Here is an 18,570-nt window from a genome sequence, read left to right on the forward strand (position 1 = left end):
GCAGAGATGAACATTAATCACAGAATTTGTGCTGCTTTATTGATGATTAAAATAGCACTAGTGTCTTCTTCGCATTACATGTTTTATACCTCTTATTGTGATTTCATACCCATTTATATGTATATCATATCCTTGTACCTCCACCTCTGAGGTATCCAACACCAGTGTTTTCCTTCTCAGAAGAGTACTGGTGAAGAAATCCATGGTAAACTGTGATGGTGTGATCGAAGAGGATTTTCATTTTGGTTTCACACCACATTGATTTGTGAACATGATGCGAGAGTGAGTCTGTTTTAAAGAACATTCATCCATCCATCTATTTGCATCTCTGTTTCTTTGTATCTTTATATAAATGTATCTATGTATCTAGTCACAGTCAGGTTAACAAATTGGTCTTTATTGTAGCAACAACAACATAATGAAACTGTGTTATAAATATGTTATCTATATATCTATGTATGTATCTATATATCAATGTATGGATCTATGAATCTATGTATCCATGTATCTATGTATCTATGTATCTATGTATCTATGTATCTATGTATCTATGTATATGTATGTATCTATGTATCCATCCATGTCTGTGTAACACAGCACCCTCAGTCAGAGTCAGATAAACACATTGTTCTTTATTGTAGCAACAACAACATAATGAAATTGTCTTCACCTACTTGATCACTCACGGGGTTTTTTTTCTTGCTCTGAACAGCAACAGTTTAAGGCTTTTTGATTCTAGCTTTATGTTTGAGGTACAGCCTCAGCTCAGCTCCTGCCACGACAAGCTCATCTGTAATGTGGTTGTTACTTGATGGCCTCAGAACCGTTAGCACCATCAATGTGAAGCCTCTGAGGCTTTGGTCCTGACACAGGTGTGGTAAAGGTGCTCTGTGGGCCGGTACTTTATTTCTGTGTCATCTGGGGGGGAAGAGGAGCCGACAGTGTTTACAACAAAACTGTCGCGTCTCAGCGACACTATTTCAAATTAAATTCAAAAAGCCCCTCCCCCTCATCCACATACACTCATACACATGCTGGTATGTGAGCTTACACACACATACACACAAACACACACAGACACACGCACACACACAAACGCAGTTCAGAAACGTTTCACTTGTGACTATTCTATAAAAGAGCAACCCTGATGAAATTAAGAACTTGTTACGGGTCCATAAATTCCTTGTTATTTTCTTAAAAGCTTCTTGGAAAGAACTTTTTTTATGTAATTGTATTTATAGATGAGCGCAGACATTATTAAACAGGCAAATTACCACATCAATTCCCCAAATGCTCAAATATTCTGTTTATAAAATATAAGAAAGAAACGCAGCAAAACGTCTCTTTTGAGTGTCTGACGTCTGCAGGTATTTAGAAGTTGTTTCAATGTTTTTGTTTGAAAAATGACTGAAATGATTAAGCGATGATCAAAATAGTTGCAGATAATATTTCTGTCAATAAGCTAATCAATTATTTTACTGATTTTTTCATGTCTAATTTCAATTTAATAAGTTACTGCAACTTCAACTCTTTTTTTTCAGCTGACCATGCAGAGAATTGCAAAGAACAAAGTTTCCAATAATCAATAAAAACGTATCTGGTGTTTATACGAAGCAGTTATTGAAATATCAGAAATCTGGAATCAACAACTGCTCTGATTTCTCTAAAGCACACATCAGATAACTTTCTTCTTTCTTGGAAACTTTTGAGGAAAATATGAGAATATAGCAAACCTGTAAAATGAAGTCTTACCAAAAGTATCACATGCCTGTTCTATCAATAATATCAGAGCTATTCTGTTCGGAGTCTGGAGTCTGTGGCTAATTCTAATTTGACATATATTTTTTTCTGATAACAAAGTACAACCACAGACGGTGCTGTCCCTCGGTAACGTCCACATCATTGTACACTTTAATTTACATGGAAATGAACGTGTGTAGTATGAAAATACAACTGTGGTGAGTCCCCTCTGTAGAATACATCCTGTGAATGTAATGGAAATCTTTTTGTAGCTATTGTATCTGGTGCATACACATTCTGGATGAAGGTGCATCTGGTCAGGATAATAGTGACGGCATGTCCCAAAAACAACAGATCACTTGTAAACACACACAAACCTCTTTTTTTTGTTCTAGCTTACCTCAAAAACAAGTGATATATCTATTATATTACCACAGGAATGTTGTAAATCCCACTAACAGCATGAAAATGCTTGAAGCCTTGTCACAAATATCACATTTTAACTGTTTTTACATTCAACTCAGATGTTGCCTTTGAACTGCCCGTCAGATTTGAAGCAGCATTTTTCAGAGACTCCTTCAACATGAGTGAATATCTATGGGAAATAATGATTATGGCGATCGGGTCCTGTGTTGTGTTTATTGTAGGTTTGTGTTTAAAACATCTCAAAATGCCTCCGCTCTACATGGTGTTGGGTGATGTTTTCGGTTCTAGCTGCCATAAGTAGTCATGCATGTTGAAGGCTTGCCTCTGTGGTCGACGCCCCGCCTGGAGAGGAGGAGCAGAAACACCTCCACTGACGAGGACGTGCTGCCTTTGATTGATCGTCACACAGCTCCACTTCACCGCTCGCACGGGCTCCTCTCTTCGTTCACCGGACGGCGAGCTCTGCCGCCAAGCTCTTCCTGTACCACTTCCTGACCTGAGAAATGATACAGAAACTAAAATATGCACCATCAGTAGACAACATCATCACAGGGTTCTGCCTTTGTAATAAATAAAGCCACCGCACTCCGTCCCTCTCTTTGTCTCCACTTCTCGACAGTAGAGAGAGTGATCAAGTCGGCGTGGAGCTGAAACAGACTGCTCCGTGAGAGTCATGCCCCTGCCACTTTTAGTTAAGGCAGGATGTCCACATGGCAGCGAGCTGAGTCACAGCACCTTCAGCACATCACACGGTGGTCTCGAACTCCATCACTTCTTTGGGTGTGCCCAGACAGCGGTACTGAATCCTCGGTGTGACTGGGGCAGCGCTTTCCAGCACCAGGATGGTTTTACGCAGCCGGCGGTCGATGAAGTGAGCGTCCCAGGCCGGGTACTTCTTCCTGGGAAGGTCTATCCGGATGACAGGCCCCTCTGTTCTGGGTGTGAGGTGTTGCGCCGGCACCTGAGCTCCTCGAGGCGGTCGAACCTGAAAGACGTCTCCGTCCACCCCAGGCCCCTGCTCCCTGTCTGAGCCTTTAGTTCTCTGGAGGGTCCTGGGGGGGCTGCTCACCAGGTCAGGGGGGAGGCTGGTGGCGGGTGAGGCCAGCAACTCCACAGGCACCTCCTTCTCTACGATGTAGCCCCATCCTGAGACTGGGCCGTCAGGGTGCAGCAGACAGTAATACACAAACATGAAGAAGGTGCCCAGAGCGTAGCTGCTGGCCACCACACACACCATGGTGACGGCGTAGAAGTCTGAGGTACGATTCCCGCGGTACAGGTACCAGGCAGTGGTCAGCGCCACGTTCTCCACGAACACAGTCAGACTGTAGATGAGCATCCGGCAGCGGGTGCGGCCCTCTCTCACGCTGAACCAGCAGAAAACATACACGATGCCAACCATCATGTTGTAGATGATCTCCTCCCACTTGGACATACAGAAGTCTGTCTCGCCTTGAATGATCCAGAAGGTCATGATGCACCAGTGGGCCACGATGAAGATGCCAAAGTAGAGCTGGAACACGGAGGCGAACAGGGCGAAGGCCAGAGTACGGGCCCCGATGGTGAACAGGTGCCACAGAATCTGAACGATGACGGCCTTGTAGGCCATGGGTAGCTTATCGTCTCGGGAGTCTCTCAGGACTTTCTGATAGGAGGAGATCATCCAGGCGAGGGACATCAGTGAGGCAGAAGCTGAAAGCCCTGAGGAGACAGTGAAGAGGAGACGGGAGGAGAGGGATGGAGAAGTTAGAGAGGATGGAAATGGTTCTGGGGAAACTTGGTTTTTGAAGTTTAGCACATCAAGAATATAAATTCTGCTCAGTGGCGGCTGGGTTGAGTGACTCATCATGCCCAGCGTGGGCTGCAGCCATTGATTGACTGATGGTTTATTTCTGACATGGCGCTGATGACTGTTGTGATTGTTCTTTTTGGGGCCACTCACCCTGAAGCGGCAGCACCTGAGTGGCCTGGATCATGATGCTGAGCTGCAGCACCAGCTGAGGGGCGCTCTTCAGGAAGGACTCCAGCAGGCGCAGCATGCTGATGTCGGCGCTCTCAAACATCATGCGCCAGTAGTAGTGGCGACGCTCCGGGTCCCCGTGCCAGCGGCTCTGCACGCCCAAATACAAGGCGTGGACATACCTGTGTATCAGAGACACGGTTCACACACTGAGGTTTAAGTTTTGTTGAAAGTCGGATTTCAGGTTGTAATACTTTGCTTCAAAAACTTTGGAACATCAAACACAGACTCTCAGAAGTCATAGCTCATTATTTCAAACTCGGGGAGCTGTCAGTAGTTCTTGCCAAAAAAGCTGGTTGCTTGCTCCTCTGGGATTTAGATTAGACTGAAACTGAACTAAGCAGCGCTGTGGTTTTTAATTTTAGTACAGACACTGGGGGTTGGGGGGTGGGGATGGTGCAGAGCTTGTCTGCCATCTCTCTTCAAATGAAATAAGCTAGGGGGCTGCAGCAAAGGCAAAATATGATGAGGCTGCTGAGAGGAGAAATACAAACAAACGCTCTGAATCTCGTTGTCAGGTTGAAGATGTGTGTGTGTGGGGGGGGGGGACCGCGCTGAAAATCCCTCTGTGAACTCCTGAGCTTGGCTGACATGTCGTGCCAACCTTTTCTCAACCTTTTCCGTAATGACCTTGTGCAACTCACACACATCATGTAGCAGCGTGCACTTTGCAAACACATTTCTGCACAAATGTGTTGACATGGGACATCTATTTGTTCTCTGCAAATACACAACGTGCAAACGACTGTCGCTATCATCACCCAACGCTGTTTGAAAAGGACCGCTGGTTGCTACAGAGGACTGACGCTATAAATGTCTCAGTAATTGCCTCGGGGAGAAGGGTCAGAGGAGCCCTGTGTCAACAAGCCCACTGAACCACGAGGGAGTTTGTGTAGCCCTTTTTTATTCCAGGTTTGTGCTTCACAAAGTGCGCCTTGGGACGTAACACACTGAGAAAATGGAGCATATGTGCAGTAATGAGGGTCAAAGGCTGGGCCGTACAGGAAGACACACACACTGTCTGTAACACAACCCCACATCTCATCTCGTGTGTGCTGACATTTAATTCTGGTGGCCGGCCCAAATTGATCCCGGCTCACCTGACTAACCGTGTATCAGTGACGGATCATTCGTGAGTTAACAGCTGAGGGTAAAACACACAGCGGTAATCCTCTTAATGTGCAGACACACTGGTCTGAGAGCAGCAGCGATAAATGAAGCTCACACAACAGCTTTAATGGCATTACCGGTAATTCTGTGCCGCCACAATTTTTTTTAATGTACTCCTGGACACACACACACACACAGACACACACACAGAAGTCCAAGTCTCCAGGAGGAAATAAGGAATCAATATATATATTACCCAGGGGCTGTCTAAGGAGGCAGGAAGAAAAGACCACAAAGACAGACAGAGAGAGCTGCAAATAAATCAATTGATTTGTATCTGATTTCATTATTACACGTTATTTGTCTTCCTGCAAAAAAAACCCAATATGTCTATAAAACACAAATTACCCTTGAACGTGATCTGATTCCGTGTGACCCTCCTCCCACCACAGCTCATGTGAATGCCTCCTCCCGGCTGGCAGCAGTCCAAGGCCTGTCAAACCCCATCAGAGCTCTCAGGTCTGAGCCTCACCATCACTGACTGAGCAGCTGACCTACAGACCTTCTACCATCCACGTGAGAGCAGCTCGTCTGGTGATTAAACACATCGCAGGGGCTCGGCGGAGAGTAGCTCCCCCTTTAAACCGAGAGCAGATTGGGGATCAGGGATTTTATCAGAGCATGGGAGGCTCAAGCATCCTGGAAATAAACTGAAGCAGTGAAGGGGAGGTGAGGCCACACATCACCACAACCTGCCCTGACATCCACCAGTGTTCATTCTGCAGACTCGCCCCAAACCTCAAAAGACAAAGGGATTTTTTCCCTCTATAAGGCGATTGGTGAGGAGAGTTGGTGATTTCGCTGGAGATGATTGACCTAAAAGCGCGTCAGGGGGTTGGGGGAGTGGGTGGGTGGAGTCTAATGCTGCTTTTCTAAGCCACACAGAGAAATGTCAAACAATACGAAAAGACATTGTGGCATTTTGGGCACAGACCTCCCCTGGATGATTACGTTTCATAAGCGTTTAGCCACATGCAGGGAGGGATGCTGGGCTTTGGGGAATGCATGTGCACACACACACACACACACACACACACACACACACTTGTGCACACAAAGGCTGAATGTGTAGTCCCCCCCACCTACCCCTCTCATATATGTTCAGACTTACCTCCAGACCTGTGCCAGCTGAAAGGTGTGAATGATGGCCTGGAGGATCCACACGAGGACCCTGCAGCAGCCCCGGGCTCCTCCCGTGGATCCCGGCCCCGGCAGCGCCTCCGCCCCGGTGCAGCCAGCGCCCCGCTCGCCGCTGTCCTTGGTGCTGAAGTCCCGCTCCTCCGCGCCCGACGCCGCCACCACGGCCGCCGCCGCCGTGCCGCTGTCGACGGTTTCCGAGAAATCGTATGCGAACCATCGGAAGCTCAGAATCTGCACCACCACGGACGGGACTATCACAAAGACCAGAGTCAGAGCAAAGCACCAGTAGTCCCTCCTTAGGTAGTAGTCCGCCGCCAGCCACAGGTCTGAGGCCCCGTCCGAGAAGAAGACCAAAAGGGCGCACAGCGCCCAGCAGCAGTCCGGCAGCGAGTAGCGCTGCTCGGCGAGGCGGCGCGGGGCCGGCCGCGGGTCCGACCTGGAGGGACACTCGGGTGGGATCTCGTTGCGCTCGGAGACGGGTGCACCATCAGATTTCGCGGCCATGTTTGTTGTAGGGAAGAGAGTGAGAAAGAGATGGGAAAATGATGGAAGAGGGGGAGGGGGGTCGTGTAGCCTGTCCGTCTGGATGCATAGTGTGGGAGAGAGAGGGAGGGGAGGGAGAGGCAGGGAGGAGCGCCGGGGGTAGGCGAGGGAGCCGGGGAGTCAGCGCTCATCAATCAGCGGTGATGATGTGGAGAAATGAGATGTTAACAGCGGTGATGAGAAACCTGCAGCTCCGCTCCGTCACCTGCAGAGGGAACTTTATCTGAGGGGTTCCAGCTGCAGGCCTGAGGTTCCACATGTTCCTCAGCACTTAAACCTGTCGTTTGTACATTTTAATCATAAATGCTCCTGGAGCCTGTGGTGGGAAATGTGCCCAGTCCCTTTAATTATAGATAGAACAATATATAAGTGTTGAATTCACAATCAAACTTCATTGAAAAAGTAGAACAAAATGTGCAAAATCATTCATTCTGCGGAACCCCCGTACACTACTATTTGTGACATTGTCCGATCATGCATGAGCTTTTCATGTGGTTTAGTCCAGTGGTTCCAAACCTTGGGGCCGGTGTCCCCCAAATGGTCACATGATTAAATTTAGGGGTCGTTAAAGAGGAAAAAGTTCTGATGCATGAATTTGTTGTAATATCTTCTTATTTTCCCTCATTCTAACCTTCCTGTGAAATGTTTGCTCATTAATACTCAGCATTATGGTAAAAACAGACAAAATAGAGACAGCACAGGTAAAAAAGAGGAAATTTAAACTATGTTGTGACTTTTCGAGGCGATAAGAAATCGTGATGTTTCCTCGTTTGTTCACAACGTTGCCGCCCTTGCCTCTTTCTTTCTGTTTCCTTTGAACTGCAAACAAGAACAGGAGGAGGGGCCCAAAGTAGGTGATGCTTTTTGTTCAGGGTCCACAAGCCAGAATGTTGGATTCCACAATTTATTCATCAGCTTTTCGTTATTCACAGAAGTTTTTTCCAGCACCCTTTCGCAGGCATGACATATTTGGAAGAAGACCCAGTCTGACTCACTGCACCATCCACAGAGGCAATTAGAGATTAAGGCTGGATCACCAGAAACTGCTGAGGCCTCGAAAGCCCCAGATGCACTTAATGTAATTTATGTCTGCTTGATAAACACAAAATTGTGAGACTCGTAGAACAACAAGTTTAATTTAATTAATTTCCTCCCGAAAACCCTGAAACCATCACAGACTGTGAAACTGGGATGGTGAGGTTTTGCTTAAGGAGCTACGCTTCTATAGATATAAAATTTGTCGTCCTTCACTCGCCAAGTCCATCACCTGATCATTTTCTATTCTGCTTTTTTCTCCTTCACTTCGCTTCACTTCCGTTGCAGCTGAGTGTCTGGAGTCTCACTTCCTCTTTCCCTGCAGCACATCAACTGATCCGACTCCTCCTCGGCAAAAACTCTGGTGACTCGGGCTCCGGCTGTCGATTCTACCGACAGGAAAACACTCCAGTTACGGATTTAGCTCGTCGAGGCTCTTTAGGAGCTATTGATCCTCTCACATCGGTGTCCTCTGCAACAACAGGAACTCAGCAGCACATAATCTGCTTCAGCTACTGTTTGCAGAGGACAGAAGTTGACTGATACTTCTTAAGAACAGCCTTCATACTTTAAGAAAATCATAAGTTATAAATATGTAAGAGTACATTTCATAATTATGATTCACAACATAAACAAGTCCTCAGGAGATAACAGCACCTACAAAACCTGAAATTAAAGTTTTGCAGGCGATGTTATCACAGTTACCTGAAGTTGTACTATTTCTGTCTTGAAACCTGAATGTCAAGTCATCACTTCATTCCCTCATTAGATAATCATCAAGTTTCATTTAAAAACAAGTTCTGCTGCAGAAACAAAATGAAACCTGACAGACGAACATACAGATCAACACGATAACATGTTGATTTATCTCTCTGCTTATAATCCTGGAAGATAAATTAACATTTGAAACATTCAGCAGCATTTTAAATGAGTCGGAGTGAAAAAAAACACAACTAATGAAAATGTACTAAAATTTAATCATTCATAAAAGCTGGAAAATCATCTGTGACAGGGAAACGCAAGAAGCAATATTAGAGTTGGTTTAGTACAATACAATTTCAGCCTCAAGACACAAATCAGAACAAACCATTTCCCCCATCAGTCTATAAAATACTAATTTCCTTAGCTTTATTATGCAAAAATGGAAGTAGAATATATTATGGGAAATATGGAAGGCTTTACAGCTCTCAATATAAAACAAAGTCACTTAGGAAAGATGTTAATTCATCAATACACATTCCTGTGAGTAGGAGCGAGTAACTCGTGGACAATGACGCATCTTTGTCGACACCGTTAGTGCAGAAAAGTACGAGAAGGCCGAGAGGGCGAACGTTTCACATGATTTCTTCTGCAGACGTATTGTCACAATATGCCAAAGACTGTTATTACTTTTAATAAAAACATTTTTAGTTCCCATATATGGATTTTAAACCCACGGTCTCTTCTTTTAAACTTGTATTTCCAAAAGAAAGACACCTTGGAGAAGAAAAGACACAAAAAAAGATGACGACAAAAACAGTTGTCATCAGGCTGACAAGACAAAAAAAAGAAGAAAAAAAGAAAAAAGAGTCAGATTTCTTTGCCATTAAAAAGCAGAGAAGAAGATCGTGACAGTATGTGCCGTCTCCTGCCATTTTTGCGAGTGTATCTCTGTCAGCCTGTTTCAAATGTTCTGGAGAGGACTTGGAATGCTGGCACCATCCACTGGGAAACACTTAATCATTAGGGTTTCTGCAAGTACAGGAGGAAGGAAAAGAGAAAAGTCAATACAGATGATCGTAAATTGTGTCCGACACAAACTGTTGGAGCAGAAGTCTCATTCTCAAAGTGGTTCTGTCCTGACTGTGTCACTTGGAAACTGTCAAAAGCTTCGGCCATCACTGCATTTATGAGACATAAGGATTTAATATGCCCACTGAGCAGGTTGAAAAGTGACAAGACGGGCAGGATTAGCTTGTTAGAAGAGAAATAATCATTGTATTTGACAAAAATAAACAAGTGTTACTCCTGTTTGGTGCATAAAGTGAAAACATTAAACCGTGCAGATTAAACCACCTAACATAGACAAATTAGAATGAAGTCCAATGTAGGAACATTAAAAACAGGAGGCGCTGTGTGTTATAACCTTTAGTGTTCATATTGATCATTAAAAGATCCCTTTTAATAAAAATAAAAATGATTATGTCTCCTACTTGATGCTCATAGTGTTACAGTTCACTGCAGCTCAGCTAAAAACCTTGAATTAAATAATGGACCAAGCTTCAAGTCTCCAGAGGCAGATTCTCATGTCAAAGTGAGAGGAATGTAAACAGACGACTCACATATACACAACACAGGACGCTTTGGTAAACACCGACTGCTAATGTTGAAAGTACAGTACATCAGCACAGTACATTATTTAAAGTAAATGAGCCGGAACACGCAGCAACACCGACGGTTCAGATTACAAATACTGTTACGAGGCTCAGAAGCAGCAGGAGCGTTCCAGAAAGGCTCCTACATCAAAAGTTCATATGAAACATTCAAACTAACTTTGATTAGATTAAAAGATGAATCTGTAAAATAGATTGTCACACACGCAGGCTTGAATAATTTGGATGACACTGGAAGCTGGGTAAGAGTTTGACAAAAAAAAAAAAACATTCTCCAAACTTTATTAGCACATCTCAAAATGAACAATTCTTCCATTAATTGAAGTTTGGATTTAATACAATTTGCCACCAAATTATGATAATTCAGAATCAAATGAAAATGTAGCGGTCTGAATGTTCTGGGAGCAGCAGCAGCTCTGCACGTGTCTGGAATAAACGCTGTTTACACCCACTCACCTGGCCTTGAGCGACAGTGGGAGGGCTTTTCAGAGCAGCGTGCAGCCACCCTTCTTTTTTGTCTTCTTCTTGTCCAACGGCGTTTTAGAGTTGATCTGTCGCACCAGATCATAGAAAATCTACGACAGAGAAAGGTCAGAGGTCACGACATTTTACTAAAGCACGGAGCGAATATCCTCCAGTGAATAGGCACTGATGCAATTAAAGTCACTTTAACATTAACAGAAATAAAAAAGACTTGCAGCCATTGAAGTCATGTTTCAATAACGTGGATTACAATGTATTGGAAACCTTATATTTTTTACAAGTGAAGTGCAGCTCAGATGAGCAGGAATGCCTAATGGCTCATCCGCTCCTGCTGTTTGTGGAACTGAACACCAACCCAGTGTCTGCAGAGAGTTAGTGTTTGTCACTGCTCCTGGGAGGGAGGGAGGGAGGGAGGGAGGGAGGCAGAGAGGGAGGGAGGAGCCAAGTAGAATCTCTGTTTAGTTGCCTCTGGCGTATTTTTTACCTCGTTACCAGACACAAACCGAGAGAAACTGCAGATCAGTGTCCAGGATCGTTTGTTAGTTAACAAAGTGACGGCCAGAGGCGGCTTCACACCTGGAGTCACAACAGTAACTGTAGCACGGTCATTACCAACTACAACAGCTGCTCGTGCAAATTGTAATAGCTTGATTTAAATTAATTAAAATCCAGCTACTCCTGCCCTACCCTTTATAAACAAACATTAAGTATGTCACACATTCTTTATGTGCAATAGGAACGTACCTCATTAACGTTGATCTTTGATTTAGCTGAAGTCTCTAAAAAGGCACAGTTGCTCCACTGACGGGCCAGGTTCCGACCCTGCTCCTTGCCGACCACACGCTCATCCTCCAGGTCGCACTTGTTCCCCACCAGGATCATGGGAACCTGATTGAATATAAACGTTAAGAGTTTCAAGCTTGCACAAAGATTCTTAACTAATGAAACAGGAATAAATAGCTTATTAAACAACACATTTTTTCACAGAGTTACAGAACATTCTTAAACCTCCCGAAGTGCTCGGTTATGTAAGGACCCTCATCTGGGTCGTCCTGATAATTATCAGTCATGTTTGAATTTAAGGATTTGAATTTGGGATGATTACATCGGCCAATTAGAGACACAGAGACCTTATCAGGTGATGGTCTGCTCTCCAGGTGAGACCATCTCACCTGGATGGTAAGACAGATAACCTGTGTTCATCGGGTCTCTCCAAACATATTCATCATCCAGACTTGTTCATCATTCTCTCCACTTTGTGCACATCTGCTTCCCCCGTGAGGTCACATGAGATGTCAGGTGGTGCGTCGTTGCCTCTGGAGCAATAATCTTAATAATATCCCAAAGTGTGTGAGGTGCTTTTATATCTGAACCCTGTAAGTGTGGCCATTTATAAAGACTCTCTCCATGTTCATGATTTAACCCATTAATTCAGTTTTTGCCTGAGTCCATTCACAATCTGGACCACTTGAAGATGGTTCAGAGACAGTTTGCAAATGTGATCACATGATCCTTTCTCTAGCTTACTCTTAATCAAAGCGAGGCCTCGACCAAGACACGAAGACCAGTCGTCAATTTGCTATGAATAAATAAAGCCCACTCAGCATGTTGTATATCCCCATTCTAAATCAAGACATGCCGAGACTAAGAGCGTAAGTGGCAGAGAGCATCTCACAGCGGCTCTGACATTTCCACCATGTCACCCCCCCAGCTCGGCCCTCTCTCTAATGAGGGAGTGACGTGTCTGAAGTGATTATACAGAGAAACACAGAAGGTTATTACTGAGGAGAACGTTCTCCTCGGTGTCTTAGAGCACTGCAGGGCTGAGTGACGCTGAAAACCGAAGCCCTTTAATTCTGATTCATACAGAGTCAACTACTAAAATGTTATAAAATTATGAATCGCTAAATGTAATAATCTTTATATGGCACCGGTGAACTAAGAACCCAAGCCCTGAGAAAACCAACACATGAGGTTTCTTTTTTTAGAGATTTCATAGTTTAGTTAGAGCAGCAGAGTTTTGAAGAACCCTCACGTGAACGAGCAGGAGGAGTTTTTCAAGGCGAAGGGGAAAAAAGGACGAACTCAAATGCACTCAAATGACACGATCAACTAAACAAAGACAGCCGCAGAGAAAGAAAGATAACTGCAGAACTTGTTGAGTTCACTGTTTGTGTATTCCTAGATTCACATACTTCCATATAGGGTTAGGAGACTGCAGGTGTTAAAATGTGTTACATCGTTGTTGTTTTTCATTCACTGGCATCGGATAGATACTCGGTTTTGGCCGGTATCAGTAGCAGGAAGAGAAAATGGCATTAGAACAGTACTTCCACATTTTTGGCTAAAAAAAAAACCCTCTGAACTCTAAAAATAAATGACTTATTATAAAAACACTTTTTAAAGAGAGCAACACTCACGTCCTCCGTATCTTTAACTCGCAGGATCTGTTCCCGGAGGTCTTGTAGGTCATTAAACGTTGACTGTGCTGTGATGGAGTAAACCAAAGCAAAGCCTTGGCCGTTCTTCATGTACAGGTCCCTCATTGCTGTGAACTGCTCCTACAGAACAATCAGAGATGGACCAGACCATCAGAAGTCTGTTTGCACTGAATCTCATAAGATCACTTCTGTGAAAACTGCGGGTGTCTCGACTTACTGTTCCAGCCGTGTCCAAGATTTCGAGCATACATTGCTGCCCGTCCACCTCAACTTGCTGTTGGAGATAAAACGAGTTCACACAGTCAATCGTTGAACTGCTTTGCTAAATTAATATCTACTGCTGTAGGAGTTTCTGATCTTACCTTTCTGTAGGAGTCTTCTATTGTGGGGTCATACTTCTCCACAAAAATGCCCTGCACGAACTGGACTGTCTGTAGAGGACAAAGGAAGCAGAGGAAAGGCTCACATATTTACTGTGACACATGTAAATGACCGTGTGCTGTAGCCGTGTGTACCGTCTACAGCAGTAGTGTACTGTAGTGTAACAGCAGTTATTAATTATTAATACAGCACCAGCACAGGTCAACAGATTTTCTTTGTAAGCATCACTGTGTACCTAAAACTGTTTCTGTCTTGATATCTATCTGCTTTCTTTAGGGTAATTTATTTAAATGTTTGACATTTTATCACCTGTCACAATAACTGCTGATAAAATCATCAATAACAACTAAAACCTGTACAAGCTGTAAAAAGAAACTGTATTGAATTCAAAAATTATAAATAAATAATTAATGGAAGGTCCACATTTAAATTTTACATTATATTTAAGGTCTGGAACAATAGTTTTACAGTCATTTATTTTATTAAATCACAGTGTTTTGCAGTCATTTAAATGATCTATGTAAATACGTTTACTTTTAAGACCTCTTGATGCACTTTGTAAATAATTCTCAGCAATGAAAGTAAAACATTGCATTGAAAAGCACAAATTGTTTTTGTAGCACTAACTCAAATTGTCAGAATATAAGTTTGTTATAGAATATAACTGACGTCTTGTTTAAAACAAACAAACACATTGATGCTGCAGCCGTCACTCACCAGTGCCGATTTTCCCACACCTCCGGATCCCAGCACCACTAGCTTGTACTCACGCATGGTGGGCAACTTCACTGGACAGCACAAAAGTCTGAAAGTACAGAGGAAGGATGATGAGGACAAAACCTAACAGGGACATTTTCAGCTACAGAAAACCCCATGAGTTCAAACCTTAAAACAAGTTATTTAGCTCAACTTTTATTTAAATTACCCTGTGCCAAGGAAAATACCTAAATCCATAATTCATTATGAAAATTTCCCATTTTTATCGATTCGTTCATGGAATTGTTTTGTGTAAAATCTCTGTCACGATCAATAACTCACTGGACCGGTCTGTTTGTAACCCAGGACTGTTTCTGCTGCTGCAGGAACTCAAATCAGAAACCAGCCTCAATCCTAATGTAAACTGGAAACATTGAGGCTATTAAATACGCTGTGGACAGTGTGAACGCCCTGTTTTACAGTATCTACAACAATGAAAACATCCCTGCTGACATCAGCAGATCAAAATGTTGTGTTGCTGCCAAAAAATGTGCTCTCTGTCCCACCCACTACCATGGGACTGCATCTGTCATGATGATAGGGGTGTTGCCTCTTAAAAAATACAACAAAATAAAAATACAAAACATGAGGATCTGAAACTATAGCCTGACTCCTGAACTTTAGAAATTCTCATCGGTTGTTTGATAGTAAGTGAATCCATCATAAACACTTTATGATTCACTGTGTAGACGTATAAGTGCAGTAGATCCTGAAAACGGGAGTTCAGCTGACAGGTAAGAGTTCCAGTGCCACAAAATAAATTCATCTCATTGTAAAATGGAGGAGAACGGCCTTGGAGAGTGACCCGTCATCCACTGCATCAGCCTCACACAGTTCAGTACGTGGCCTAGAAATTACAGGCAGTAAAAAGAACAGTCACAAGAATGAGAATGTGATCATCCAAACACCCAAGAATTACCCCGTGTGTATAAAGTGACAATCTTAAAACACTTTTCTTCTGTGTTTTGAGTTTCCATGAACATTTTTATTTTATTTATTTTACTTGTAAATGCAAAAAATGTGTGCAACAATAACTGCCAGGAAGCAACCACCTTGAACTCAAATCTGCCGTTGTTTTGGTTTCATATGTCACATTTCAGATTGTGTCAGATACAACTTGAGTTGATCTTCCTGCTCTGTTAAGTAGTGAGAGACTGAATTGAGGTGTGAAGTTTGAGACTTCTTATCACTAAAGTGAGGAAGCTGATGACCAAAAAACAATATCGTTGAAGTATTAACAAATGCGTATGTGGTACAAAGTTTTTAACGCTGTGCTTTTCGATGAACTATGTATTGAAGGCTACTCTGAAATGCAAATGTCATCTTCATTTGATGTATAAATGTCAAAGAGGGGTGGGTGCATAGTAAGATCTCATTTGAGAATCTCTTTGAATCCACTAATCAGACAACATCTGTGGGACCTTTGTGAAACGCTGAGGCGAACAATACAAAAACCACTCTGTAACACACTCGACCGGCATTTGCAATTCTAACTACGGCGCATGAAGCACCACCAGAAGCCCACATTGTGCGACGGGCACACGAGGCCTCTACAAAGAGCCATTGTAATGACCCTCCTCTACTCGAGCACACCATACAAACAGGACAGGGATCAGAGGCTGCATGCATGACCAGGGCGCTGAATTCATCGCCAGTGCTAGGGGGTTCACCTTGAGGGGGGGGGGGGGGGGGGGGATGTCAGCGTGCAGTGCGCCTGATGCATTTGCAACACTCACAATGTATGCAGCGGAAAATTATGCTGTGTTGAAAGTGTGAATTTACGTGGGTGTCACTAAACGCGTTTGATAAGATAAAGCTTCAGCTGATAAGATTTGAGGTCAGACTGAAACACTTAAGGTATCAAGCCCTCGACCCTGAAACCTTCACTAAACCCACTCACTACTTTCTGTTTGTCAGCTGGTGACTGCAGTGCAAACAGCTTATAAACACTTTCATGGCACATTTACGACAGAGTAGTAAAATATGAACAAATTCTCGCCCAACGGTTTACAAAAGCCCTCTGGCGTAATTGCAGAAAAATAAAGTACAGTGAAACGAGAGCGGCTCGACCTACTGTGTACACGGCTGCTGCAGACGTCAACTCCCTCCACATCTGGGGAGGGGAGGGGGGCCGGTGCAGATCCTCGGGTACACCGATGTCAGCGGGCCGGTGCAGAGGGCTGGTCGGGAGCCAAACTGTTCAGACAGGAAACTGGTCCTAAACCGAATCAAGGGAACACATCATATCAGTGGTTATTACAACATTACAAAGAGAAACTCCTTCAGCGGAAGTTTGTAACATGTGTGCACGACCACAGGACGAGTTAATAAAGACTTTATATGGCTGCAGCGCTGTGGGGGATCTTGCTTTATGGAGTCAGGAGGTGAGTTGTCACATGTTACATAAACAACTCTGTTTACTCCCCTAACGACCTGTTGCTGATCAACACACAACACAAGAATAAAAAAAAAAAACACATCTTTGGTTTACACCATTAACCACAGAGTTGATTTTCTGCAGGTTGTTGGGAACAGAGCGACTCAAGTCAACAAACTGAAAAACCAATGTATCGAAGAGAAAACGAGCAAATAGATTATAAACCAACAATTAATTTAGGTTAATAGTTTAGTGAAAGTCATTGAAAGTGTCTCGTGTGAGTTTATATTCTTCTATCATCTTGTTTGCTTCCGATACACGACATGAAGATCAACTTATTTTCGTGGCAACTTGACGCGCAGTTGGTTTCGAAAGGAAGGGTGTGGTTATTAGTTTCCCAATGCGACAGACGGTGGCCGCTCACCCGGTAAAAGGGAGTCAAAGTCCCGCGCTGCTATCGAACCAAACCCCAATGAACTTTTATCCGCTTTCACTCTGTGGAGGTGGACACAAAAACAAAAAAAAGAAAGTAGGTTGACAACTCTAACGTTAGCATTCCGCTAGCAGCTACGTTTGGGGTAAAGGCTAGCTAGCGTCCCCGAGTGTTCGCGCAGGAGAGAAACGAGTTGTTCACTAACAAGTTTTTTCAAAAGTTAACAGATATAAAGTCATTAGGGAAACAGAGATGAACTCAGAGTTTAACTTTAACTCCTGCAAAACCCGGGTTTTAAGTTGTTGTTACTGATCTAGCGAACACCAGGGAGCTAATAAGTTAGCTAGCAGGCTAGCACCAGGCGGAACTCTCTGAAAATGTTATTTTTTTTTAATTCTTCACACTTATTCTCAGCTTAAAGTACTTTTCGCACGCGGGAGAATAACAACACGTCTGCAGAGAAGTGACACACAAACACGGGGTCGAATGGTTTTAGGACACAAACCGAGTTTTCGTTAGTTGGTCGTAGCCTGCGTTAGCTTCCCATGTAGCCGGGAAGCTAAGCTATTTCACCAGAGAGAATATTTCAGCGAACCCCGGGAGCCGGAGGTCGTTGAAGTGTCTCGTCCGAGGCAAAGACGTATCCGGGAGCTAAAGGCCGACGTGGTGGAGGCACAGGCCGGATACGTGCACGACACCGAGGGGGTTTACTGCAGCGAGAAGCCCGAGAAACACTCACCGTGCTCCGCTGTGTGTGCGAGCTCGATCCCTCTGAGAATGTACGGAAGAGACCGGACAACAGCCGCCGCTGATTGGACCAGGGTCAGCCAATCACAGCCTCACAGGTGAGAGTACGAACTTTACTTTATTCTCATATTCAGCATAAAGTCTAGGTGGTTTTATCAAAAGAAGATGATAGATAGATAGATAGATAGATAGATAGATAGATAGATAGATAGATAGATAGATAGATAGATAGATGGATAGATATATAGATAGATAAATAGATAGATAGATAGATAGATAGATAGATAGATAGATAGATAGATAGATAGATAGATAGATATATAGATAGATAGATAGATAGATAGATAGATAGATAGATAGATAGATAGATAGATAGATAGACTAACAGACGACCAGATCTTTATTCGGTAAAAGGTTAAATATTTTTAAAAAGTTCAAGGTGGATTCAGACTTTAAAAGATATTTAAAAGAGGAAAAGGAGTTTGTCAGAGGGATTGATCCAAACA

The 18,570-nt window shown here is 43.6% G+C and overlaps 2 protein-coding genes across 4 annotated transcripts; both read right to left on the reverse strand.

Moving 5' to 3' along the window:
- Nucleotides 1–721: 721 nt before the first annotated feature.
- Nucleotides 722–7,061, reverse strand: xkr7a (XK related 7a). Its single transcript, XM_062391104.1, has 3 exons — nt 6,468–7,061; nt 4,109–4,308; nt 722–3,867 (listed from the first exon to the last, which is right to left on the reverse strand). Exons 1-3 carry the CDS (start codon nt 6,998–7,000, stop codon nt 2,912–2,914), a joined length of 1,689 nt encoding a protein of 562 aa, XP_062247088.1. The 5' UTR covers nt 7,001–7,061; the 3' UTR covers nt 722–2,911.
- Nucleotides 7,062–9,031: 1,970 nt separating this feature from the next.
- rap1aa (RAP1A, member of RAS oncogene family a) lies at nt 9,032–18,117 on the reverse strand. Of its 3 annotated transcripts, none has more exons than XM_062391885.1 (9): nt 18,057–18,117; nt 16,582–16,725; nt 14,469–14,556; nt 13,733–13,801; nt 13,588–13,644; nt 13,350–13,490; nt 11,674–11,817; nt 10,903–11,021; nt 9,032–9,805 (listed from the first exon to the last, which is right to left on the reverse strand). In XM_062391885.1, exons 3-8 carry the CDS (start codon nt 14,523–14,525, stop codon nt 10,932–10,934), a joined length of 558 nt encoding a protein of 185 aa, XP_062247869.1. In that variant the 5' UTR covers nt 14,526–14,556; nt 16,582–16,725; nt 18,057–18,117; the 3' UTR covers nt 9,032–9,805; nt 10,903–10,931. The 3 variants fall into 3 exon arrangements, with proteins under 3 accessions (XP_062247869.1, XP_062247870.1, XP_062247868.1); XM_062391886.1 differs by lacking the exon at nt 18,057–18,117 and adding an exon at nt 17,823–17,842; XM_062391884.1 differs by lacking the exon at nt 18,057–18,117 and adding an exon at nt 17,309–17,360.
- Nucleotides 18,118–18,570: the final 453 nt, after the last annotated feature.

This window comes from Platichthys flesus, chromosome 7, assembly GCF_949316205.1.
Source record: "Platichthys flesus chromosome 7, fPlaFle2.1, whole genome shotgun sequence".
Classification (NCBI taxonomy): domain Eukaryota; kingdom Metazoa; phylum Chordata; class Actinopteri; order Pleuronectiformes; family Pleuronectidae; genus Platichthys; species Platichthys flesus.